This window comes from Pogona vitticeps, chromosome 1 (genome assembly GCF_051106095.1).
Source record: "Pogona vitticeps strain Pit_001003342236 chromosome 1, PviZW2.1, whole genome shotgun sequence".
NCBI classification, from domain to species: Eukaryota; Metazoa; Chordata; class Lepidosauria; order Squamata; family Agamidae; genus Pogona; species Pogona vitticeps.
In genome coordinates, this window is record NC_135783.1 from 233,839,029 (window position 1) to 233,866,024 (window position 26,996).

At 41.6% G+C, this 26,996-nt stretch overlaps 1 protein-coding gene and 1 long non-coding RNA gene across 5 annotated transcripts in view; one reads left to right on the forward strand and one right to left on the reverse strand.

Moving 5' to 3' along the window:
- Positions 1-12,978, reverse strand: part of SLC15A2 (solute carrier family 15 member 2) — a 79,746-nt gene extending 66,768 nt beyond the window's left edge. For 2 of the 4 annotated variants that reach the window (XM_078376983.1, XM_078376957.1), the window contains exon 1: positions 3,412-3,668. In XM_078376983.1, the coding sequence (XP_078233109.1) occupies positions 3,412-3,516 (105 nt within the window). In that variant the 5' untranslated portion in view covers positions 3,517-3,668. Of the gene's footprint in view, positions 1-3,411; positions 3,669-12,630 lie in introns of those variants that run through there. The other 2 variants (XM_072985229.2, XM_072985231.2) reach the window with 2 other exon arrangements.
- A 1,335-nt stretch (positions 12,979-14,313) lies between these two features.
- LOC144583387 (uncharacterized) lies at positions 14,314-19,889 on the forward strand. The gene is made up of 2 exons (XR_013537142.1): positions 14,314-14,446; positions 19,665-19,889. It is a non-coding gene; the product is annotated as an uncharacterized LOC144583387 (long non-coding RNA).
- Positions 19,890-26,996: the final 7,107 nt, after the last annotated feature.

Consider the following 26,996-nt stretch of genomic DNA (forward strand, 5'->3'; position numbering starts at 1 on the left):
GGGAACAGTTTGCAAAGCACTTTAGAAATCTTTTTTTTTTCAACGAAGCCAATTTTAAATCATGTTTTAAAGCATGTTGTGTTGATTTTTTCAGCACAAAGACACACAGGCAGGCTTTTTAGGTGCTGAGCAAGCCTCCCCAAACCTCCTCAGAGCCAGCCCATCAGCTGATAGGCGGGGAGAGGAGGGTGCAGGAGCGGGGGGGGGGAAGCACAAAATTGCTGCCAGGCTCCCTTCTGGTGTGGGCTTTTAACTGTTTCCTGCTCTTTTTCCTGCTGTTTGGGAGCTACCAAGGCCTTGTAAGTGACTTTCTTTTATTTATTTTTAAGTTTCTGACCCTTTTTCCCCCTCCAGAAGCCTCTAAGGGGAGGGGGAGGGGGCACTTTTTTCCCTGTAGGTAACTCGAGGGAAGTTCGTATGTCAAGTCCTTATTTCCCCTATAGGGCGGGTTCATAAGTTGAATTGCTCGCAAGTAGGGTCATTCGTAAATCGAGGTGAATTCTGGTCAAGTTTTAAACCAGAGAGATTTTCCAGAAGAGCATTTTTACAAACAATGATCATGCAAGCACTGCCCATTCACTGCACAGGCCATCTCTCTGCACCCCACAAAAGTGCCTCTGTTGTTGGATTGTGGTATTTCCCCACCATTGAAGCCGTGGAATGTTGCTCTGAGGAAAATGGGGTTCTATCTCCAAATATGACAGGCATGACTGTATTACAAGTGCTGTCTAAGAGGCAAGGCAATCATATGTAACAATTTGTATTATTACTAGCAATATGAACATAGTTTCTAGTGCAAAATCATGTGATTTTTTTAAAAAAAGCTTTATTAAAATTACTACTTGGAATCCTATTAGTTACACTCACCAAGCATCACAACAGAGGTGTAGCTTTCAGTGGCCAATGGCCACAAGTGAAGAAGTCATCATAGCCAGTCACTGATTCTGTGTGCAATAGAAAATGCCTACTTTGCCTTCTCAATGTGTAGGGATTCATCACCAAAAGTTAAGCTGCTGGTGCAATTCTGGCTAAAATAAGCAACAGGATTCTAGCCAATGTTTGTTACTATTAAAAACTAGTTAGAAAACAAAATTTCTAATGGTTTATATTTTCTATCAAGGTTATATTTGTCATAAGTAATATTTTGCAGTAACCAGCTGGAACAAAGTTACTATTTTTGCCTGCAATGGTCATGGATGTAATTCATTATTTTTAGGTGGGGTGTGTCTCTCTGAGCAGTGGGAGGGGGCAGGATTCACGAGCAGGGTTCATTTTGTGCTGCTGCTTCACCTGTCTCTTTTTGAAGAGGTGTTGTTGTTGTTCAATGAGCAAGGATCAGATGAGACAACAAGACAAGAGAGAACAAGTGTGTGCAGCTGGGTAAATCGCGAAGACTGCCCTAGAGGACGCGGAGGGGGAAGTGAATTGATCCTGGAAGAGAGAGAGTGTATGCACGTCTGGGGAGGGGAATCCTGCCCAAATAAAAAGGAACATTTGTCTGCTTCTGTGAGCTGAACAGTTTCCATCTGCAAGTTCACCTGGCAAGTTTCCCAGGGAGATAGAGAAGGAACTTCAGGTTTTCACATTTCTTCCTTCTCTCTCTCGCCATCTCCCTCTTTTCCTTCTCTTGCATTGAAGTCCAAAGCAAATCACAGAAAGACAGTCTTCAGTCATTAACTCCTAGACATCTAGGGTGAAAGGAGCTGCTTGTTCTTTATCACTACAGGACTCCTATCCTGCACATTAGGAACAGGAAGTCACACTCCCACTGAATTCAGTGTTAGTACATTGGTATAATATTTGTAATTTTTACTGTTCGAGATCAGGAGAGTACATTTTCCCCATTTGCAGTCCCATCCTCAGGTACTTATCTACCTTAATTGTTTTTCTCTTTAAAGTGAGGAACAGAGGAAGCCACAACCTTGAGTTTGCAAGCATGTCTGTTATTGCTGGGACATCTTGAACATCATTCATCCATAGGCTTTCCAGAAGTCAGAGGTGACTTGAAAACACATCACAATAACATTAAGGAATACATCTTGCACCAATTTCAAGGCCAGCCCTATCCTTAAGCTATGTGAGGCAGCCACCTCAGGCAGCAGATTTCAGGCGGCATGAAAACACAGGGAATTATTAATTATTTAATTTACTACTGTATTCTTACAGAAGAGGACAGGTGCTCATGGGACATTCTTCATGTGCTTAAAATGACTTGGCAGGATGTATTTTGACTTAGGTGGCTGGGAGGCATTTATTGGTTTCTCCACCTCAAGCACCAAACTGTCTTTGCCTGGCACTAAAATCTACTGTTCTGCATGCAAGATATGGTGACATAGTCCATCATAGTTCTGGTGCTGAATCAGGGATAGGAGAAACCCGCCTGTTCTTTTTAGTGATCTCAAACAGGGGTGGGCAGAAGGTGGATCAGGATCTAGAGGTACATTTCTATGTAATCTGGAGTGGATCAGTGGGATTTCTGAGTCCTAATAATTTAAGAATCATAGCAAGTCCAGCATCTGGCACCCCGACAAATCAAGCCGCTGAAACAATGGCAGCATAGAGGAAACCAGGAGTAGACTTTTCTGTGAAAGCGCTGTGAATTCAATTGCAGCACTTACAAGGAAATTCATGGGTCAAAATGCACCAAGGTGTTCACCATTCCCAGAGCCTGGGAAAGTGGCTGATTTTGAAGGACAGCTCCTAGAACTTCCTATGTCAGCTGTGGGATTGTAGGAGTGGTTGAAAAAAGTGAAGTTTTCCAAGCATTGCCTATTTTGTGATAGTCAGCATAATGTATATCGACTCCTTTTCGTCAATACACTATTTTGAACTTGACTACAGCTGCTAGGGCTTTGAGTTCCAATAAACCTGTAGCAGATCTCACACGCTGGAGGTCTGATTTGGAAAAGCTCAAAGGTTCAGAAACTATAATTTGCAATCTCTCTCTCTTTTGAAAGAATGTGGGAAAAGTGACAAGAGTAGGAACCCAAATTAAAAAAATAGTTTGCTGCATAGCAAAACTTGGGAACAGCCTCTATACCTATAATGCACTAAGCCATGTTATAGAATCACTACCCACCCACCCATATATACTATTCTTCTTTACTTCAGAAACAGAGAATTCTTGGAAAGCATTTTCCAGACAAAAACCAAAAAAAGTGCAGTGGTCGGAGTTCCCAGAGAAACCATTGGTTCAACGCACCCTCCCCTTGTCTGAGCCGCTTTTTTTGCTAGATTAAGCAGGTTAGCAAGACAGCCATTCATTCTGAACTTTTCATGCTAATACCAACCGCAGGCAAGAAACGATGTTTGTCTGAGGCCAAAACACAACAGGGAGGGAGGGAAACAGTGAAAGCTCAAGCATTTTCCAGGGAAGTCAAAAGAAGCAAAAAAAATGCCAAATCTACTCACCGAAGATTTTTTCTTTGAAGTGCAAACTCCTGGTGCAGGATTGTCTCCTGTAGAAACAGAAGTGAATAGAGTCTCCTCAGATTCTCTTTTCTGTAAGAGGTCCATCCTGTTTTTACCATTTGCCTCACATAACTCTTTGCTGTCGTGGTGAGTTAGCTGGGAAGATTTCCAATGGTGTGGCTTGGAGTTTAGTTCAGATTTAAGTTAACCCTCATTGTGCACGTTCCTGCCACGGCTGAGGCAGGAGGACACCGTTACTAGGAAAAATTGGAGCAAAGTTAACTTGGACACAGCAGTCTGTGGATGAGGAAAGGCTGCCTTCAGCAACTGGGGGCAAGGTTGGGCAGCTGCTGCTGCTGCTATGGCACACACTGGAGAGATACTAAGTACCCAAAAGCTGAGTCAAGGCAAATGCATCCTGAATAAGAATCCTTATTCAAAATGCTGAAACTCATAATTGGGTGCAAGGTTGGTGGGTTTGGGCCCTCTCTCCTATAATAGCAGGCTTATCTGGAGACAACCACAGGTATCCTGACCCTGCCAGCATGAAAACTAGCTAGCTGAAGCAAAATGATACATGGAAGGTACAAAGCAAATGAGCTCCACATGGTGTACACTTAAGATTACTGCTACTCATTTATCGCTTAGGTGCTTGCTCTTCTGTCTCACTAATAAAATATTTCCCAGTAAAACCTGACATAGAACAAGGGCAATAAATACAGTATATGCACATATAATAAATAACTATTAAAACCTGGCTGCACTCTTCTTCAAGACCTTTTTCAATTAATAGACTCTTTTCCGTACAGCCATATAGTGTTTTAGGTTTAAAAAAAGAGAGTTTCATATATTTCTCAACAGAGATAAGCAGAGCAAAGCAAAGCAAAAAAGCAAAGCAAAGCTTGCTGCTTATACACCGCCCCATAGCGCTTCAAACACTCTTGGGCAGTTTACAAGTGAGTTATGCAGGCTACACATTGCCCCCCCAGCGAGCTGGGTACTCATTTTACCGACCTCAGAAAGATAGAAGGCTGAGTCAACCTTGAGCCGGCTACCTGGGATTGAACCCCAGGTCGTGAGTACAGTTTTGGCTGCAGTACAGCAGTTTAACCACTGCTCCATGAGGCTCTTTCAGAGGGCTTCTTTGTAGCCATGTATGTGTTTTGTGGGATGCTTTAGGATGAGGCCATTTACAGCCTGTTCTGTTTCATGGGGAGGGAGTGTGTGGCAGCTGTATTAACCAAAATGTTTGTCTGTTTCTAGGGGCATGTCATGGAGGGAGGCAGGCGGGTGGGTGTTACACAGGAAGATTAATAGTAAATAAGATTATTAGTTCCTCATTCCCCTCAAAATTCACATTTCCTTGAAAACACTATACACACATTTCCTTCCACATAGCATTACTGAATTATCTCAGCATTCACCAGCTTCACTTTTGTTGACGCTGTTCATCTGTACCATCAGAATACATAGGTCAAAAAGAAGAATAAAACAAGGCAGCACTAAGGAAGTATATATTTGTGTCCGGCTTCACCTAATAGTTTTTCCAAAAAATTTGACTTAGCAAAGAATGCTTTTTCCTTGTTCTTTTATTGGGTTGAAGGCTTATGTATGGCTAAAGTAGGATTTAATTATACCTGCCTGTCAGGCCACTAGGTAGAGGGCATCACTACCATCTCTTGTAGAATGTTCTGATATGGTCTGTGCTAGCTGGTTTGGGTGTAATATTGTCAAAGGTGCAGCTACTGAATTTTTCTATAGCAGTGGAGAGTTCTGGTAACACAGTGGTTGTGTGTGCAAGCTGTCGGTCAAGAAATCTTTCAGTCAAATCCTACCTCAGCCATAAGCTCTCAATTGGAACCTAATTGGCCAATATCTTTCAGCTCAGCTCACATATTACATTGCTTTAAAGCTACGATCAGTGCCAGTGGAAATAACAGATGCACAGGGTACTGAACACAAAATGTGATATACAGGTAAATGTTAGGGGGATTTTTTATTTAATATACAGTCATGGAAGCAACAACAGTGATAAAACAGAGGAATGTTGGTAGCCTTCCAGCTCTTTCCTGTAATATCATTTCCTTTATGGATAGCATCATCCTTCACCCAAGGAGGTGACATGAATGTTCTTGCCATCTAGCTACTTTGTGACAGTGCCACCTAGCATCAGGGCCCTGTCAAACAGCAGCTTGAAGCATGTCACTCTGAAAAGTGGTAGATAGACCACTGCATTGATGTCTTACAAGTGGGATGGGCAGCCATATAAATAAATCCTTAACTCAGCAATCGGAGAGAAGACAAGGATATGTGTTCTTGAGTGATCCATTTCTCAGGCCCTTTCTATAGGAACCCATCATCTTGGTTGCCTTCTCCATTTCTGCTCTACTCTTACAGGTTAGGTTCTGCCTTTGTGGAAGAGATGGTTAAGGTAGTCAGCCATGTGTATAAATGATGGGAGGCTTTATCTTCTCTTTCCCATTGTTTTTATCTCTTGTCCTGTTGCTTGCAGTCTAGACAGATTGGAGATATCAGCCAACCAAAATTAAATTACAGCCTAACATTCATAGCTTTTCCCTTGTTATCATGCCTAAGACCAAACTGCTTGTCACCTCGGTCATCAACAAAGAAATGGCAAACATTATTTCCATTGTTTTGCCATTTGTCTATTGATTACAGGGGTGGCAAGCGGTATGATTCTGTTGGCAGGAATGTCTGTGTGTGTTTGTGTGTGTAAAATTTACATATAGCACCATTGCCTTTATAACAAAAGAAATAATATGCAAACAAAAGCACAGTTCTGTTATACTGAGGGTGAAAAAGATCCATTGCTCCTATCCATCAGAAGCTAGTGCCCACTTCAGTTGGCGGAGCAGAAGGCAGAACACAGGAGGTCAGAGTCAGGGTCACCGTAAACATCAAACACAAAAATGTGTATTCATACATATATGTACACATACTCAAGAAGGGAACAGTCTTTGGTGAGGAAATAGGCAGGAATGGGGTAGCTGGATGACACAGTCGGAGGTGGGGTGGAACCCCATTGCCTGATAGATTGATCTCTCCTGATCCTATCTTAAGTTAAAATCATATATGCAACACAGGGCTATTGCTGAATTAGCGAGATTCCTAATTCTCCCTTCTCTGTGATATAATTTTTAGGCAGATTTGTGAGTTTTATGCCATCACTTCCCATCCTTCGCTGTCCTAGGAATGGAGAAGACACATTGTGATGATAGCAGAACAGAAACAGACGTGCTTAAATGATGTGGTGATATTTTAGGAGGAGAAAAAAAACTACACAAAGTTTACATTTTTGCAGACAACCCCATGTTGAGTGTAACATATAATTTCACAGTCGCTTAGAGGCAGTATGAATATGGATTACATGACTGGGATCTTATGGAATAAGATTTGGTTTACTACCCTGTTTCCCCGAAAATAAGACCTAACCTGAAAATAAGCCCTAGTATGATTTTTCAGGATGCTTGTAATATAAGCCCTACCCCAAAAATAAGCCCCAATTAAGTGAAACCCTGCCCTCCACCATATAGATTGTGTACATGAAAAAAACAAAACATCCCTTGAAAATAAGCCCTAATTAATTTTTGGAGCAAAAATTAATATAAGACCCTGTCTTATTTTCTGGGAAACATGGTAAATCACTTGGTCACATGCAGGAGTGTTTACCTCTGTTAAGTAACAGCCAAACAATGAATTAAAAAATAAATAATTTAACAGAGAAATAATTAACAATGCAGCAAAGCAAACTTCTGCCCTGCGCACTGTCACCTTCAGGTTACTATCTTTCTGCACCATAAAACCTTATGGATTTATTAAGGACATATCCTATTGGTACAGTGAGCACCAGCAAACAGCAGCTAAGTTTGCTTTTGGGTTCAGCCTTGTGTCAGGTCGGGATTCTGATACTTGAACATCTTCCTAAGAGTCCTACAGATCTTTATAGACCTCTAGGGGAAAATCCCCCTTCACAAATTGCTGCCTTGTCATGGCGAAGGGGCTTCAGTAATTCAGAGAAGCTATGGGCTATGCTGTGCAGGGACACCCAAGATGGACAAGTCATAGTGGAGAGTTCTGACTAAACGCGATCCACCTGGAGCAGGAACTGGCAAGCCACTCCAGTATCTTTGCCAAGAAAACTCAATGGACAGAAACAAAAGGCTAAAAGATATGATGCTGGAAGATGGACCCCTCAGGTCGGAAGGCATCCAATATGCTACTGAGCTAATGAAGTGATTGAGCCAAAGCTGAAAGGATGCTCAGCTGCGGGCGTGCCTGGAAGGTAAGATCTATGAACCTTCATAAGCTGGATGTGGTCAAAATGGCAAGAATAACCATTGACATCCAAAGCAAACCTTTCAACACCACAGTAATCCACGTTTATGCACCAACAACGAATACTGAAGAGGCTGCAATTGACCAATTCTATGAAGAATTACAACACCTTCTAGAACTGAAAGATGTTTTTCTCATTATAAGGGACTGGAATATTAAAGTAGGGAGTCAAGAGATAAAAAGAACAACAGGTAAGTTTGGCCTTGGAGTTCAAAATGAAGCAGGGCAAAGGCTAATCGAGTTTTGTCAAGAGAACAAGCTGGTCATCACAAACACTCTTTTCCAACAACACAAGAGGCGGCTCTTCACATGGACATCACCAGATGGGCAATATCGAAATCAGATTGATTATATTCTCTGCAGCCAAAGATGGAGAAGCTCTACACAGTCAGCAAAAACAAGACCTGGAGCTGATTGTGGCTCTGATCATCAGCTTCTTATAGCAAAACTCAAGCCTAAACTGAAGAAAGTAGGAAAAACCACTGGGCTATTCAGGTATAATCTAAACCAAATCCCTTATGAATACACAGTGGAAGTGACACAAAGATTTAAGGAACTTGATTTGGTGGACAGAGTGCCTGAAAAACTTTGGATGGAGGCTCGGAACATTGTACAGGAGGCAGCAACAAAAAACCTTCCCAAAGAAAATAAAATGCAAGAAAGCAAAGTGGCTGTCCAACGAAGCCTTACAAATAGCAGAAAAGAAAAGGGAAACAAAATGCAAGGGAGATAGGGAAAGTTACAGAAAATTGGTTGCAGACTTCCAAAGAATAGCAAGGAGAGACAAGAGGGCCTTCTTAAATGAACAGTGCAAAGAAATAGAGGAAAATAATAGAAAGGGAAAAACCAGAGATCTGTTGAGGAAAACTGGAGATAATAAAGGAACCTTTTTTGCAAAGATGGACATGATAAAGGACAAAAATGGGAGGGACCTCACAGATGCAGAAGACATCAAGACGTTTTGGCAAGAATACACAGAGGAATTCAGAATGATCTGGATGTCCTGGACAACCCAGATAGTGTGGTTGCTGACCTTGAGCCAGACATCCTGGAGAGTGAAGTCAAGTGGGCCTTAGAAAGCTTGGCTAACAACAAGGCCAGTGGAGGTGATGACATTCCAGTTGAACTATTTAAAATCTTAAAAGATGATGCTGTTAAGGTGCTACATTCAATATGCCAGCAAGTTTGGAAAACTCAACAGTGGCCAGAGGGCTGGAAAAGATCAGTCTACATACCAATCCTAAAGAAGGGCAGTGCCAAAGAATGCTCCAACTACCGTACAATTGCACTCATTTCACACGCTAGCAAGGTTATGCTCAAAATGCTCCAAGGTAGGCTTCAACAGTATGTGGACTGAGAACTGCCAGAAGTACAAGCTGGATTTCGAAGGGGTAGAGGAACTAGAGACCAAATTGCTAACATGCACTGGATTATGGAGAAAGCCAGAGAGTTCCAGAAAAACATCTACTTCTGCTTCATTGACTATGCAAAAGCCTTTGACTGCATGGACCACAGCAAACTATGGCAAGTCCTTAAAGCAATAGGACTGCCTGACCACCTTATCTATCTCCTGAGAAATCTATATGTGGGAGAAGAAGCAACAGTTAGAACTGGATATGGAACAACTGATTGAATCAAAATTGGGAAAGGAGTATGACAAGGCTATATATTGTCTCCCTGCTTATTTAACTTATATGCAGAATTCATCATGCGAAAGGCTGGGCTGGATGAATCCCAAGCCAGAATCAAGGTTGCCAGAAGAAATATCAACCACTCCAGATGATACCACTCTGATGGCAGAAAGTGAGGAGGAATTAAAGAACCTCTTAATGAGGGTGAAACAGGAGAGCATCAAAAATGGTCTGAAGCTCAACATCAAAAAAACTAAGATCATGGCCACTGGTCCCATCACATCCTGGCAAATGGAAGGGGAAGATATGGAGGCAGTGACAGGTTTTATGTTCTTAGGCTCCATGATCACTGCAGATGGTGACAGCAGCCACGAAATTAAAAGACGCCTGCTTCTTGGGAGGAAAGCAACGACAAACCTCAACAGCATTTGAAAAAGCAGAGACATCAGCTTGCCGACAGAGGACTGCATAATCAAAGATATGGTTTTTCCAGTCGTGTTGTATGGAAGTGAGAGCTGGACCATAAAGAAGGCTGACTGCCAAAGAATTTATGCCTTTGAATTGTGGTGCTTGAGGAGACTCCTGAGAGTCCCCTGGACTGCAAGGAGAACAAACGAATCCATTCTGAAAGAAATCAACCTTGAGTGCTCACTGGAAAGACAGATCCTGAAGCCGAGGCTTCAATACTTTGGCCACCTCATGAGAAGAGAAGACTCCATGGAAAAGACTCTGATGTTGGGAAAGTGTGAAGGCAAGAGGAGAAGAGGACAACAGAGGATGAGATGGTTGGACAGTGTCAACAGGAATTTGACCAAACTCCGGGGGGCATTGGAAGATAGGAGGGCCTGGCATGCTCTGGTCCATGGGGTCACGAAGAGTTGGACACAACTTAACGACTAAACAACAACAAAATGTGCATGAGGATTGCACTCTAATATCTATTACTCAGCATGAAGCGAAATGGAGGATTAAAATCTGTTTATTTTTACTGCAGGAGAAGTCTTGAGCATAATAAAAAACTACTTAATTTGACTATTAATTACATAATTTATTGCTACAGTACTCTATTGTAAAAGGTTTAACAAATTAAGACAGCAGTTCCATGCCTGCTTAGCTGGGAATAAGTGCTCTGAATGCAGTGTGATATATTGTAGTGGGCGTTATTGTACATATTATCCTTTCCTGAGGCAGACCTTCTACTCAGAACTCCATACTAGAGCTTGAAAGGGTTACTTCTGGGGACCACAGATGCAAGAATCCCACAGCTAGCACGAACCGTTGGAGTGTTAGCCCTAAGTTACTTTATTAATAGAATTCAGTGATACACACACTGTTAATATTAATTTTCTTTCTTTCTTGGGCTTTCTTTTCCTTCTTGTATTGATTTTAGATCTGAAACAGTGAAAAAAAACCCATATTGATTATATTGTTTTAGGGGGCATGTGGGGTTCTGAGTTTTATTTGTTAGCCGCCCAAGAGTAGTGTGTCCACTAAAAGAGTGGAATAAAATCAATCAATCAATCAATCAATCAATCAATCAATCAATCAATCAATCAATCAATCAATCAATCAATCAATCAATCAAACAAACAAACAAACAAACAAACAAACAAACAAACAAATTCCTTCAGAGCTGCAGATTAAATATTTTGTTATAGTTAGAGAGTATTAAGAGTTTTGCTTCCTTCATCCTATTTCATATTTCAGCAAACCCCCTTTGCTAACCTACTTTATCTATGCTAACATGGCTGCGCAAACACCTAGATATTATTAATTGCCACATGCAAGATAACGATGGCCAATGTCTCTGCTTTTAGTATTCCCACTCTGTCCCACCACTGATTATGTGTAATAAGTGAGATGACAATCCTTGCATATGATGATATGGGTTATAGTAGTCCACCAAAGCACATGGCAGATAATGAAAGATCCCCTCTTCCCAAAAATCAACAGACAAAGGCAGCCGCCTCCTGGAAACTTTACAAGGTGCTTCTTGGTGCAAGAGAATTCGTATATTTCAAAGCAAGTGGCCTATTTGATGTGGCGGCCCTGTTCTCCTGCCAATGGCAGCTTCCACTTCTCAATCAAATGCTTCCTTCTTATACCCACCCCTTCTAGCTGCTGTTCCCTTTCATTGGTACAGACTACAAGCCTTAGCAAATGGGATTCCTAACAGAGTTTGGCTGGGAGATTCTGAGGAGTCCTTCTGCCAAAAAGAAAGTTTCCCAGAGACCTAAAAACTGCCATGTCAAATTTTCATGTCAAGAGTGACCATAGGTCAGATAGGTAGTACAGAAGTTTAAAAATAAATAAATAAAATACTGTAAATAAATAAGATTATAATACCGAGAACGACGAAGCCCTTGGCACGACAAAAATTAGCCATTCATTATTACAGATACACCAGATGGGCAGGATACAAATCAAATCAAATCAAATCAAATCAAATCAAATCAAATCAAATCAAATCAAATCAAATCAATCAATCAATCAATCAATCAATCAATCAATCAATCAATCCCCTTTTTGGTGCTGTGGCTCACCACCCCCTCCCTACTTTTGCAAAGAACAGCCTGAAGATCCTGCTCTCTGCAACGCTGGCCATTTTTGGCCATGGGGGGGGGGAACCACCTATGTCATAGCACAGCAGGGACATAGGCAAGTCTTTGGGTCCAAATCCCAAGTCCAAGTCTGAGTTGTTGATACCAAGCCCCGGATCTCAAGCCCCAAGTCTGAGTCCCTATTTAAAAAAAGCTTTTTCCCCCTAGAAAAAAAGGAGGGGTGGGTGGGTTCCAAGTAATGAGTCAAGTTCGAGTCATTGAAAAATAACTTTAGTCAAATCCGAGTTATGTCACTGGTGTGATTTAACTACAATGTGACAGCAAGTCCCATGACTCAAATCCCCATCCCCGTAGCACAGCCCCTTTCTTCAGACGGCTCAAAGACGGTGGTTGCCTCTGAGAGGCCTTCCGAGATGGGCATTTAGGCATGTCTAGACTTGAATCCCATGCAAAGCAATGGCAGCTCTTTGGAGCGGCAAAGACTTCAACGGTTGGCAACGTCAACTTTGTGCCTTAAAAAGAAGTGACTTACTTTGTCTACCGGGATGACCAGCCCTGCCTGACACAGTGCAGAGTCTATGCCTGGGTATGAGGAGTACTCATACCCAGGCATAGACTCTACAATTTGGAGCAAAGTTTATTCAGGGCTGAGCCTTAAAATAATCACTGACCTTTTAGCAACTCTTTTTTTCCTCTTGCATTGCTTTCTTTCTCGGCCATTTCTTCAATTTCGTTTCCACCCTGCAAATCCAGCTGTGAGTTGGCAGAGGAAGACTTTTCCGGAGACAGTCTTGGCTGCCTGTGTTCCAAGCCTTGCTAATATTTTACTTTTCTGTATTGGCCCTCTTAAGGATGTATAACACATATGCAAAGTCCAGCACACATACCCACACCTTCTCCTCAGGGAAAGGTTTCTATCTACAAGATTAACTGAGTTTACTTATTATCAGTTTGTCTGAATTTTAAAAAACAGCAGCAACACACAGACACATCCACAGAAAAACCTGCCTAGACTGGCCACATTTACGTATAAATGTAGGCTATTGATTGTTTTAAAGGACATACTTTTGAGTGTAGTGCTTTAGGAATCACCATTAGTTACAGCAATGGCCATTTGTAAAGAGGGATTGTGTGTGTGTGTTTATTACTGAGGAAACAGGATGTTCGCTCCAGATTAATTAGGCCCAACTCACTGCCTGGCATAAACGTTTACAATCTCTTTGGCTTGGATGGAATTAGGCCATTTTACACCAACTGGGCAGCAGATCTTAAGTGGGTCCATGTGACAGTTCTTAATTCTAGAAGAAGAGACATGGTTCTTTCAGTCAAAACAAGCCAGCTTTTATTCCTGCTTCTGCACAACAGACATTTGTTTTCTAAGGGTCACCGGCTATTTATATATGAGGAAAATTGTCCATACTATAATACTTGAAACATCCATTCAGATGCAGTTACTATTCCCAGTTAGAGTAGAACCATCAGATCAAATGCTGATTGTCAAGTTAAATCTCGATTCAGTGTTTTAGCCGAGACTAACTGCATTTTGGGCAGTATTATTGCTCTTCAAAGTATTATGGCACATGGTGGCCCTGTGCCCTGTTTTTACAGAGGGCAGCTGTGTAATTTGAAGGGTTGTAACAGCGACTAGGAGCCACCAGCTGGAACATAGTTGGTGGCAAGGGGTCAAAGTGGGGATCAGCATCTCATCCAGCATTTGGGACTATCATAAAGTGCAATAAACCTGAAATAGGATTGTCTCTAGGGACAGTTGTACAGTACCTGGGGAATGTCTGTGGTACGCAATCTGGGGTCCAATTTCCTTTTAAAATTTTACTTTTGGCTGCTTATGGAAATGCATGTATTTCTACATTTTTAAAGATCCTTAGTGTGAAAGGAACAGTTTTAATATGACATTCTTTCGGTCGATAACCAAGTTGTTTCCCCCTAGAGGATCAGAAATATATAGTATAGACGGAAGGTGAAACTGCTAGCAACAACACTGGGAAAGAGATTCGTAGCAGAACATAAAGGCTTGTTGTTGGATATATTAAAGATGATATTTTAAAACAGTTAGAGCTTTTAGAGTGTCTGTATTTTATTCTTCGTGGCATACACAACAATACATCTGGATTTTATATTTTCAAAAGTCATTTGGCAACCCTTTCTGTTTGTAACCTAACCTGCTAGTCCCAGGGTTATCACTAGGTGCAAACCTGACATCCTCATAGCACTAATGGAGCATCACTGGGCTAGTTCCTCTTGCATTCCTTCTAGGGCTGTAACTAGAGGCAGACTCCATTGCCTCCATACCACCCATCTTCTACTCTGATGACTATTTCTCTCAGGATTGGACAATGTTGGCAGTTTTCTTCCTGTCCAAGGACATCACAGACCTGCTAAAATATCAAGGATGCATGGAAGGGACTGAAGCCAGAAATTGTTCAAAAGACCTTGTGACAGGAGACCTGGCCATCAGCTTATTAACAGGTAAGCAAGGCGATTGGCCGGGTGCTGAATGTGGCCAACCTGAGCCTGAGGAGGTTGGAGGGATGGAAGAAAAGGAGAGAGGAAAGTGTAAGGGAAAAAAAGGGGAGTGTTTTGCTGAATTGTTGTGTTGCAACTGAAGAACTGAAGCGTCTGTTCCCAAGTTGATGTTGCTTTTTAATAAAGAGAATATCATTTTTCATTCTTTAACCACTGGGTCTGGTGTGGTTAAGGGCTGATGTCAAACGTATTAAGGGAAAGCTATTTTAAAAAGTGACAAGCCTAGGTTGGGGTTGGTAACAGTCTTGTTCTACTTTTTTTGGGAGGTGGGGTGGGATATTTTAAAGTGTTAAATATTGCAAAAGGGATCTTCATCCTATTTTTAAAAATTGGGTTCTAGAAAGTTGCTTCCTTCTGGAGACAACAATCCACCTCTTTGTAAAACTTTGCTGTGGAAAAAAAAATTGGTGGAGTTGGAGATACAGGTGGGGCTAAGGCCTCCAAACATGACTTTGGGGTTACATGCAGCCCCAGAAAATTGTCACCCCTAATTTGCTACTGAATACTCTGTACCTACCTAGACATCAGTCAGAATAAACTTGATGGCAGTTTTTATTTTTAGCATAATTTGATGAAGAGTTTTGAGAATCTGAAAATTTATACCCTGTAACATTTTCTTTGGCCTAATAAAAGAATGGTCTAATATGGCTCTTGGAATAACTACAGCAGTATACAGTATATGATTAACAGAGGAATACTAACTGAAATAGGGTTGGGTGGGATGTAATAAATGTCTACCCTTCTTCTTTAGGGGTGGACATAACTGGGAGAGAAACCAAACACTAAGGGAAATGCATATTTCCTACAATTAACCTGTTTTCAATGGATTTTCTGCAAAGAGATATGCATCAGCAATTGGATTTGTAAATTAAGCCCATGTTTACTTTCCAATAGCCAATTTTTTAAAAGGCATATTAAAAGCAAAATATGTAATTTAGGAAAAACCTGTGCAATGGTAAGGATGCCCTTTGCCACTTCTGGAAGCATATCTAGGCTGTAGGATCCTGAGTAAACTATACTGCATTCTGTTTTACCACATTTTAAAACCACTGGCATGCACAGTGAGTATACGGACCTATTTCAGAGGTTGCTTATAACAAAGGTAAGACCTATTGCTTATAACAGAGGTAAGGAATATGTGGCTTTCCAGATTGGTTGGAAACAGCTTCTGTTAGCCAGCATAGCCAGTGGCGACGGATAATATGAGTTACAGATGAGTAGCATATGGACAGCCACCCATCCCCCATCCTTTGTTTACAGCATTTGAAGACGTGCACTTATTATGACAAGTAGTGTAAAATGCAGCAAGACTGAAAGAAGGACTGCCAGTTGTGCTTTTATAAAATGGGTCTTTGAAAACATTTAATTGTATAGGGCATCAGAAGAGTGGCTATCTTATTGTACAGAAGAAAAGGTGATAAGAATTACATGTAAATATGTAGAAGGAAAATCTGCAGGGAATTAATGATAATGCTCTACTGATGTCCAGTCAACATCTATAATTGGGTGCCAACACTACAAGTTGAGCATGACATTTGAGTATTTGTAGGTTTTTTTCTCTATGGCTTTTCGTCTGTCCAAGAAAAAAGAGGGTACATTCACCTTCACAATGTTAACATTAGCACATACTAGCTGAAACTACGATGCTGAAATAATTAAAAGAATTGATTGAATAATTCAATTGTAACAATGTTACACTTAGCCTACTAGGGCAATACTCAGGTTTAAGCAGTTATTCAACTGTTATTTAAATGCTGGATTTTTACTTATTTATTTATTTTACTATTTGCATAAATGTTTTTCTAAAGAGAAAAATAATGTTCTTGAATGCTGGGCTCCCTTTCCGAGTGATCCAGATGCCGGCAAGCAAAATGGCTGCAGTCTGAGAAGTATAAAACCATGTACAGTATGTGTAACAAAAAAAATGAAAATGTTTATTCTGGTCAAACACTTTGGAATATGATTATATTAAATTATGTTCCATTTGTTAACCTCCAGGGGAGGACTGGAATAGACATCCAACCATCGTTATCATTGTCGTCATCATCATTGTTGTCACCATCATCATCATGACTGTTTCTTTTCTGTTGATGACATATATCTACCCCCAAAACAGTAAAATTATATGCCCAACAAGGCATGAATGCCAGTGGTTTTTTATTTTAAAAAAGCAATTAGTCTCTCTCCTGACCTTAAAATGTTAGATCAGTTTGAAATGTACAGCAGATCACTACCCTTATAATATAGCTCCAAAGTTCACTTATATCAACAGCAAATGTTTACATTTTCTCAGATTGTTTTCTTTTTATCTGCTCTTTGATTTCATAACATGATACCCATTGTAAACATGTTTCGAGCACAAAACATTTCTAAATAAAACTGCAACAGGGCACAATCAATAAATGATCCCACAATGAAAATGTACTATGAAGGTCAGCAACAACACCATCATTCATAAAGCTTGTCAGAAAAAGAAAGAAAGAAAGAGAGCTACAAACTTGAGAAAAGAAAAGAAAAGAAAAGAGCTGATACTTCAGTGCAGAACCTTCTTATTAAGGCAGTGGTGGGTAAAGAGTAACCTTCCAGATGCTTTTGAACTACAGCTTCCAGCATTCCTCTCCCAGCTCTCGCCAGCCTAGCGGTTTGAAAGCATGCAAATGCGAGTAGATAAATAGGGACCACCTCGGTGGGAAGGTAACAGGGTTCCGTATCTAGTTGTGCTGGCCACGTGACCACAGAAGATTGTCTTCAGACAAAACGCTGGCTCTATGGCTTGGAAAGGGGGATGAGCACCGCCCCCCGTTGAACACGACTGGACAAAAATTGTCAAGGGGAACCTTTACCTTTACCTAAGGAGATCTTTTGGAATCTGACCATCAGCCATTCTCACGACAAGCCCAAGCCAACATAGACGTCGCTGTTTCATTAATGTATACATGCTAAAAATTCCAGCTCATTCTAGGACTACTCTATTTGGAACTTCGTCCTACCAGCTTTCTTTCTTTCTTTCTTTCTTTCTTTCTTTCTTTCTTTCTTTCTTTCTTTCTTTCTTTCTTTCTTTCTTTCTTTGTTTCAGAAATTGCACCAAAAATCTTGCAGGATTTCTCAGGAAATTCCAAGTCATGTTTTTCTGGAAGAGATATTAAGCTACACAAGATTATTACAACTCCTGGCAGCTTTTCTGTGCAGGGCTTATTTGAAAAAGAAACAACAAAGTGCATAATAATAATAACTATGTATTTTCAAGTCACATTCTGATTTATAGCAACCCTTTCCAGGTTTTCTACAGTCATGGCCAAAAATATTGGCACCCTTGCAATTCTGTCAGAAAATGCAACCCCTCTCTCACAAAATTGTTGCATTTGCAAATGTTTTGGTACGGACATGTTCATTTCTTTGATTTGTGTTGAAACAACACAAAAAACAGAGAAAAGTCAAATACAATACAATTTCCACACAGAAACCCAAAAATGCACTGGCCAAAATTATTAGCAGCCTCTCTAAATTGTAAGAAATAATTGCTTTTCAAGCATGTGATGCTCCATTAATTTGTATTTAGACACACCTGTCGCAAGTAAGACGTGTGGGCAATATAGTAATCACACTTGCAACCAGTTAAGATGGAGAAAAGCTGAGTCAACCTTTGTGTTGTGTGTGACTCTGAGCATGGAGAAAAGAATAAAGTGTAAAGCGTTGTCTGTGGAATTGAAAGCAAAAATGGTGGAAAAACATTGACAATCTCGAGGCTACAAGTCCATCTCCAGTGATCTTAATGTTCCTGTGCCCACTGTGCACAATATCATCAAGAGGTTTACAGCCCATGGCACTGTAGCTAACCTCCCTGGACATGGACGGAAGAGCAAAATTACTGAAAAATTACAATGAAGGGTTGTTCAAGCTGATCTGCAGACACAGGGTTCAACAGTGTCAGCTTGCACTATCAGTCGGCATCTGAGTGAAAAGGGACGCTATGGAAGGAGACCCAGGAGGACAGCATTGCTGACACAAAGGCATAAAAAAGTAAGACTGGAGTATGCCAAAACCTATGTGACAAAACCACAATCCTTCTGGGAGAATGTACTGTGGATAGATGTGACAAAAGAAGAGCTTTTTGGCAAAGGACACCATGGCACTGTTTACAGCAAAAGAAATGAGGCATTCAAAGAAAAGAACACAGTCCCTACAGTCACACATGTTGGAGGTTCAAAGATGTTTTGGGGTTGCTTTGCTGTTTCTGGCACTGGATGCCTTGACTGTGTGAACGGTATGATGAAATCTGATGACTCCCAAAGAATTTTGGGGCTCAACGTAGTGGCCAATGTCAGAAAGCTGTGTCTCCACCAGAGGTCGTGGGTCTTCCAGCAGGACAATGACCCAAAAGCACTCCAAAATGGTCACAAACAAAGCGCTGGAAGGTTCTGAAATGGCCAGCCATGAGTCCAGATCTGAATCAGGAATAGAACACCTGTGAGGGATCTCAAAAGAGCAGTTGGGAGAAGGCATCCTTCAAATCTGAAGGCCCTGGAGCAGTTTACAAAAAGAAGAGTGGTCCAAAATTCCCGTAGAGAGGTGTAAGATACTCATACATGGTTACAGAAAGCAATTGATTTCAGTTATTTTTTTTCCCAAAGGGTGTGCTACCAAATATTAATTTAAGGGTGCCGATAATTTTGGCCAGTGCATTTTTAGGTTTCTATGTGGAATTGTATCAGATTTGACTTTTCTTCTCTCTCTCTGTGTGTGTGTGTTTGTGTGTGTGTGTGTGTGTGTGTTTTCAACACAAACCAAAGAAATGAATGCATGAGTACCAAAACATTTGAAAGGGTAGCATTTTCTGACAGAATTGCAATGGTGCCAATATTTTTGGCCATGACTGTAGCTAGAGAATATTCATTCATTCATTCATTCATTCATTCATTCATTCATTCATTCATTCATTCATTCATTCTGCGGGCATCCTGGGACTGTGCAGCTTGCCCAAGGCCACACAGGCTGGCTCTTCAGGGATGCACAGTGGTGAATTGAACTCCCAACTTCTGGCTTTGCAGCAAGTTACCTAACTCACAGAGTAATCAACCCATACAATTGTTAAAATTTTTGTACAGAATAGCATCTTTAGTTATTAATTTTAATATTTATTTGTGTTTTTTTCCCCATGCAGGATTCACTGGAAGAGGCATTAAACTGCAGAATCATGCATCTTCCCCAGGAACAATGGTGGGGGGAGAGACAGGAGAAATGAGACTGGGATTTGACTTTACCAGAAGCTGGGAGATACCACTGATGCAAGGGAATTGTCAGAGGGGAATCTCAGCATGTTGAGATTCTGGAAATTGTCAAGAATGAGACATTTTGCTAGTACTCAATACATTGCTGTTCAATGATATTTTCCAGTTAAGCTCTGTTTTGTGCTTTGGAAACTACTGCTGTTTACCGTCATAGCCTCCCCTCTCCTTGGGCAACAGAATAAGACATTTATAGCAGGGAACCAGCAGGCCAGGAAAGGATCAAACACTTCTTTCTCTGCCTCTTCCCAGCTCCCAGATACCATCTTCTCAATCAGCTTTGCAAGTTTTTTTTAAAAAAGAAAGAAAAAGAAAAAGCTAGCAGGCTACAATTGCTTGCTAGGATACAGTTTCTGATCATACAGTCAAGGAGAACATTATAGTCGATATAATATTCAGTTTTGTTATGCAGCATATATGCTCATTCCAAACCAATAAGAATTACTTCATTGGTCAGTAAAATATAATCACCTGCGAAATAAGAAAGCACTAGCCAGGCAAGTTAGTGAAGAGAATTATTGTCCAAAATGAGAGACAGAGAGAGAGAGAGAATGTCTTTGGGCAGAATGCCATCTGCACAGAGCTGACAGAACCTTGGGGTTTATGGTGTCATCCACAACGTCCACATTAAAATTTATTTACTACACATAGTAAAATTTAATGGCTTCAAAAGAATGGCAGGCTGAGTTTCCTGGCTTTTTCAAGTAATAGTGGCGGGGGAGGGGGGAGGCTAGGCAGTGACACAGTGTCCTATGTAGAAAATGTTTATGTAAGGGAAAGCTCAAGATGAAAAGAAGCCTGTGTATGAGCAGTACCTTGTATGTATATTTTCACATGATCAGGGGAGCCAGTAATCATGTGATCTAGATCTAGACCAGTGATTCTCAACCTTAGGTAACCCAGGGGTTCTTGGACTACAGCTCCCAGAAACCTTGGCAAGCAGAGCTTGTGGTGAAGGCTTATGGGAATTGCAGTCCAAGAACACCCGGGTTACCCAAAGTTGGGAACCACTGATAGACAAACAGAAGCTCTGTTCAGCCAATCTGCCTTTCATCAAATAAACATGCAAAGATGGCAGTGTGCTAACCAAGCTCCCTCGATCCTGCTTTCTTCTTATGAGAATGAGACTTGAGGTAAAGAGTCTCTTATAGGCATGGAGGTTGGCCACACAGCTGTGAACCCCAGTTTTTCAGATTTTTGGTTCACTCACTTGGAAACCTTCGATGGGTAGAAACAGCTTTCCCCTGCACACTCATTGCTTTTGAGTAAGTGATAACAGAGGGACAGGGCTAGCATGCTCCCCTCCTCACATGTTTACATATTCCAAAAAGAGAACATCAGAACAAGGATGGATAGGTAAATAAAGAGGCAGGCAGAAATCCTATTCAATTGTTCACCTGAACATGGATAGGGCATGCCCCCAAACAGCATTGTGTCTGCAAGTAGGTGCAGCCTTTATGCATTAAAAGATCTGCAGGGAACATTGGTAAGTCTTCTTCACTTCTCAGCTTTACCCACATCCGGGCAAACACCTATTTCACAAAATGGCACTCCCACTGTGAAGAGGAAAGGGGATGGGCAGAGTTCAACAGTCTGCCACCAGTGCTATGATAGTCATTGTACAAACCAATAGTTCTTTGCATTCACAAATCAAATCCAGATTGCATAAGCTGTTGTAAAAGGTGGGGAAGGGAATCTGTGATAAAATATTCCATTTTTAGTGCTGTATTTTTTCACAATATAAACATTTCTTGAGGAAAGACATCCAGATATAATGCAACTAGTGCTCAACAACTGCCCCTTTCCTGTCCATCTTAGGTGATTTTGCAAGCCCTAACGCTTAAAAATGAAGTCATAAATGGCATTATGATAAGACACTGGCACCTTCACCTGGAAGCTGAATTTTGCTCATTTAATAATTTCATGGTCAGTGGATCAGTTATTAAGCTGGGAAGGTCATGTGAGTTTTCTAATAAGAACTTTTGGAGAGTGATGTCTTAATCGTTTTAGCAGTGATAAACAAGCCATTAAGGATGCTTGTGAACCACCTGAAAGTAAATTACAGCCCATGTCACGGCCATGTTATCTAGTTACTGGAAGATTGGAATTAACATTTCAAGGATCTGAGCCTCGTCAGATTTAACATAATAAGACACATGAAGAACAAGCTTGGAGTGGTAACATTCATGTTTGTTTAATGCAAATCTGGGGGAGAAATTGTCACCAAAATTCTTCCCACTGCTGGTGTTTGGGGGCAATATATTTATCCTGGGATGCTGATATTACCAAGAGGTAAAATATGGATCTACAGCATTATAAAAAATGTAACGCCCTCTCCCCTGATGAGTGATTAGTTAGTAGAGTACCTTTTAAATAAAGTCTTCTGTGGCAATGTTATCTTTGTAATATTTGTCACACTCATCTTCATATACAAGGACAGCATATATCCAGAGAGTGCAGATTCCTGAAGCAGCCAACACAAGTATAAAACCTGTACCACACTGATTGTTCCAGCAAAGTAACAGCCCCCCCCAACTCACCAAAGGGGCTATATTTTTCAACCAGGTGGGGGCGGGAGTGTGGGTGTTGTGGCAGCTGCCATTTTGAAGGCTGTCAGCTGTTAGGCAGTGCGGCAGCACAGAGAATCCTAGGGCAACCAGTCAGGTGGGTCAGGGAGCAGCATATTCTCTTATAGATTGGATTATTTGAATCCGGACCATCTCTGAAGTTTGAAAAGAAAAGAAAAAGGCCAACTTGGAGTCACCATTAGGGTCTGACAGGTGCTTGACCTTCCCTGGCAGATTCCCTTTAAGGGAGTGGAGTGAAGACCTTAAGGGGCTCGGCTTGGGGTACCATGGGACTCTCTGCTCTAGGGGTGCTGGGTGGGGGCACACAGTGGCAGATGTCTACAGTACATGATTTACCCCATTTTCCGGTTGTAACATCAGTCAGCAGACCAGTTGGATGATATTGACCTGTCCTCCATCCTAGCGCCAGTACTAATAACAGTTGGTACCAATGAAGTTACTACCAAGTAATACTAATAAAGTTGTATATAACTTTATTAGTATTAGCAAAGCGTTCTGCTTATATACTGTCCCATAGCACTTAAAGCACTCTCTGGGAGGTTTACAAGTTAATTGTGCAGGCTACAATAAAGTGGCGTGTTTCACTTCTAATGCTTGTGTGTTTTAGTGTTTACTGTATTTCATAACTGCCTGGGATTGCGGCCTGCCAGTTTGGATGGATTGCTGCCTTGTCGTGGCGAAGGGGCTTGAGTAACTCAGAGAAGCTATGGGCTATGCCGTGCAGGGACACCCAAGATGGACAGGACATAGTGGAGAGTTCCGACTAAACGCAATCCACCTGGAGTAGGAAATGGCAAGCCACTCCAGTATCTTTGTCAAGAACGCCCCATGATCAGAAACAAAAGGCTAAAAGATATGACGCCGGAAGATGGGCCCCTCAGGTCGGAAGGCGTCCAACATGCTACTGAGGAAGAGTGGAGGACAAGTACAAGTAGCTCCAGAGCTAATGAAGTGGTTGGGCCAAAGCCGAAAGGACGCTCAGCTGTGGACGTGCCTGGAAGTGAAAGGAAAGTCCAATGCTGCAAAGAAAAATACTGCATAGGAACATGGAATGTAAGATCTATGAACGTTGGGAAGCTGGAGGTGGTCAAACAGGAGATGGCAAGAATAAACATCGACATCCTGGGCATCAGTGAACTAAAATGGACAGGAATGGGCGAATTCAGCTCAGATGATTATCATATCTACTATTGTGGGCAAGAATCCCGTAGAAGGAATGGAGTAGCCCTCATAGTCAACAAAAGAGTGGGAAAAGCTGTAATGGGATACAATCTCAAAAATGATAGAATGATGTCAATACGAATCCAAGGCAGACCATTCAACATCACAATAATCCAAGTTTATGCACCAACCAGCATTGCTGAGGAGACTGAAATTGAACAATTCTATGAAGATTTACAACACCTTCTAGAACTGACACCAAAGAAAGATGTTCTTCTCATTCTAGGGGACTGGAATGCTAAAGTAGGGAGCCAAGAGATAAAAGGAACAACAGGGAAGTTTGGCCTTGGAGTTCAGAACGAAGCAGGACAAAGGCTAATAGAGTTTTGTCAAGAGAATAAGCTGGTCATCACAAACACTCTTTTCCAACAACACAAGAGGCGACTCTATACATGGAAATCACCAGATGGGCAATATCGAAATCAGATTGATTATATTCTCTGCAGCCAAAGATGGAGGAGCTCTATACAGTCAGCAAAAACAAGACCTGGAGCTGACTGCGGTTCTGATCATCAGCTTCTCATAGCAAAATTCAAGCTTAGACTGAAGAGATTAGGAAAAACCACTGGGCCACTCAGGTATAATCTAAACCAAATCCCTTATGAATACACAGTGGAAGTAAAGAACAGATTTAAGGAACTAGATTTGGTGGACAGAGTGCCTGAAGAACTTTGGATAGAGGCTCGTAACATTGTCCAGGAGGCAGCAACGAAAACCATCCCAAAGAAAAGGAAATGCAAGAAAGCAAAGTGGCTGTCCAATGAGGCCTTAGAAATAGCAGAGAGGAGAAGGGAAGCAAAATGCAAGGGAGATAGGGAAAGTTACAGAAACTTGAATGCAGACTTCCAAAGAATAGCAAGGAGAGACAAGAGGGCCTTCTTAAATGAACAATGCAAAGAAATAGAGGAAGATAACAGAAAAGGAAAGACCAGAGATCTGTTCAGGAAAATTGGACATATTAGAGGAACATTTTGCGCAAAGATGAACATGATAAAAGACAAAAATGGGAGGGACCTAACAGAAGCAGAAGACGTCAAGAAGAGGTGGCAAGAATACACAGAGGAATTATATCAGAAAGATTTGGATATCCCGGACAACCCAGACAATGTAGTTGCTGACCTTGAGCCAGACATCCTGGAGAGCGAAGTCAAGTGGGCCTTAGAAAGCCTGGCTAACAACAAGGCCAGTGGAGGTGATGGCATTCCAGTTGAACTATTTAAAATCTTGAAAGATGATGCTGTTAAGGTGCTACATTCAATATGCCAGCAAGTTTGGAAAACTCAACAGTGGCCAGAGGATTGGAAAAGATCAGTCTACATCCCAATCCCAAAGAAAGGCAGTGCCAAAGAATGCTCCAACTACCGGACAATTGCACTCATTTCGCACGCTAGCAAGGTTATGCTCAAAATCCTACAAGGTAGGCTTCAGCAGTATGTGGACCGAGAACTCCCAGAAGTACAAGCTGGATTCCGAAGAGGCAGAGGAACTCGAGACCAAATTGCTAACTTGCGCTGGATTATGGAAAAAGCCAGAGAGTTCCAGAAAAATATCTACTTCTGCTTCATTGACTATGCGAAAGCCTTTGACTGTGTGGACCACAGCAAACTATGGCAAGTTCTTAAAGAAATGGGAGTGCCTGACCACTTTATCTGTCTCCTGAGAAACCTATATGTGGGACAGGAAGCAACAGTTAGAACTGGTCATGGAACAACTGAGTGGTTCAAAATTGGGAAAGGAGTACGGCAAGGCTGTATATTGTCCCCCAGCTTATTTAACTTATATGCAGAATACATCATGCGGAAGGCTGGACTGGAAGAAACCCAAGCCGGAATTAAGATTGCCGGAAGAAATATCAACAACCTCCGATATGCAGATGATACCACTCTGATGGCAGAAAGTGAGGAGGAATTAAAGAACCTTGTAATGAGGGTGAAAGAGGAGAGTGCAAAAAACGGTCTGAAACTCAACATCAAAAAAACTAAGATCATGGCCACTGGTCCCATCACCTCCTGGGAAATAGAAGGGGAAGATATGGAGGCAGTGTCAAATTTTATCTTCCTGGGCTCCATGATCACTGCAGATGGAGACAGCAGCCCTGAAATTAAAAGACGCCTTCTTCTTGGGAGGAAAGCGATGACAAATCTTGACAGCATCTTGAAAAGCAGAGACATCACCTTGCCAACAAAAGTCCGAATAGTCAAAGCTATGGTTTTTCCTGTCGTGATGTATGGAAGTGAGAGCTGGACCATAAAGAAAGCAGACCGCCGAAGAATTGATGCCTTTGAATTGTGGTGCTGGAGGAGGCTCTTGAGAATCCCCTGGACTGCAAGGAGAACAAACCTATCAGTTCTAAAGGAAATCAACCCTGAGTGCTCACTGGAAGGACAGATCCTGAAGCTGAGGCTCCAGTACTTTGGCCATCTCATGAGAAGAAAAGAGTCCTTGGAAAAAACCTTGATGTTAGGAAGGTGTGATGGCAAGAGGAGAAGGGGACGACCGAGGATGAGATGGCTGGACAGTGTCTGCGAAGCAACCAACATGAATTTGACCCAACTCCGGGAGGCAGTAGAAGACAGGAGGGCCTGGCGTGCTCTGGTCCATGGGGTCACGAAGAGTCGGACACGACTAAACGACTAAACACACACACAGTTTGGATGACAAACTCCAATTTTTAGCTTTTAGCTAAAATCTCCCAACTCTCTGCCCATGTCTGCCTTAAAGAGCATTTCCAGGAGGAGACCTCTTCACACTTGTAGTATTCCTTTCTCCTTTATGGATTTCCCGTAGTATGTAGTACGAACGAAGACAAATGAAATAGGGGACAAACAAGGGAGGGCATTGCAGCCTGTGGCCCCACAAAATTAGTAAAGGAGACAGGGTGATAATGGCATGATAGAACCTTTACCCAAAGTCCAAACTCTTTTGTTCACTACCATTCACAAAATGACACCACACAAGGGAAAATCCTAGAAGCTGATTCCTTTTTTCATCAGTTAATCACTTCTCACCCAAAGACGAATCAATTGTCAGGGCTGGTTTTTGACATGTGTAAACGACAGTGAGCACAAGAGGATATCCTGTAGACCGTCTTGACTGATTGCCGCCTTTGAAGTTGTCAACATTCAGGCTGCCCTTTACTATGCAAAACCTAGCACCCTTTTTCCTGCTGGCAACGCAGGAACACTATTGTGCAGTAATATCAGGCCATTTCCTGGCATTTTGAATCATGGATGCAGGAAGCATATTATCCCACATTCATAAACTGGAGGGCAGTGGTTGTTTTTTGGTTGGTTGGTTGGTTTTAAGAATTGAATTTCCTGGGTCTTAAAATGAAGTTTAAGTATACATGCACTACACAAACATTCCAAAAGAACTTTCATGCAAGATCATCAGCACTGG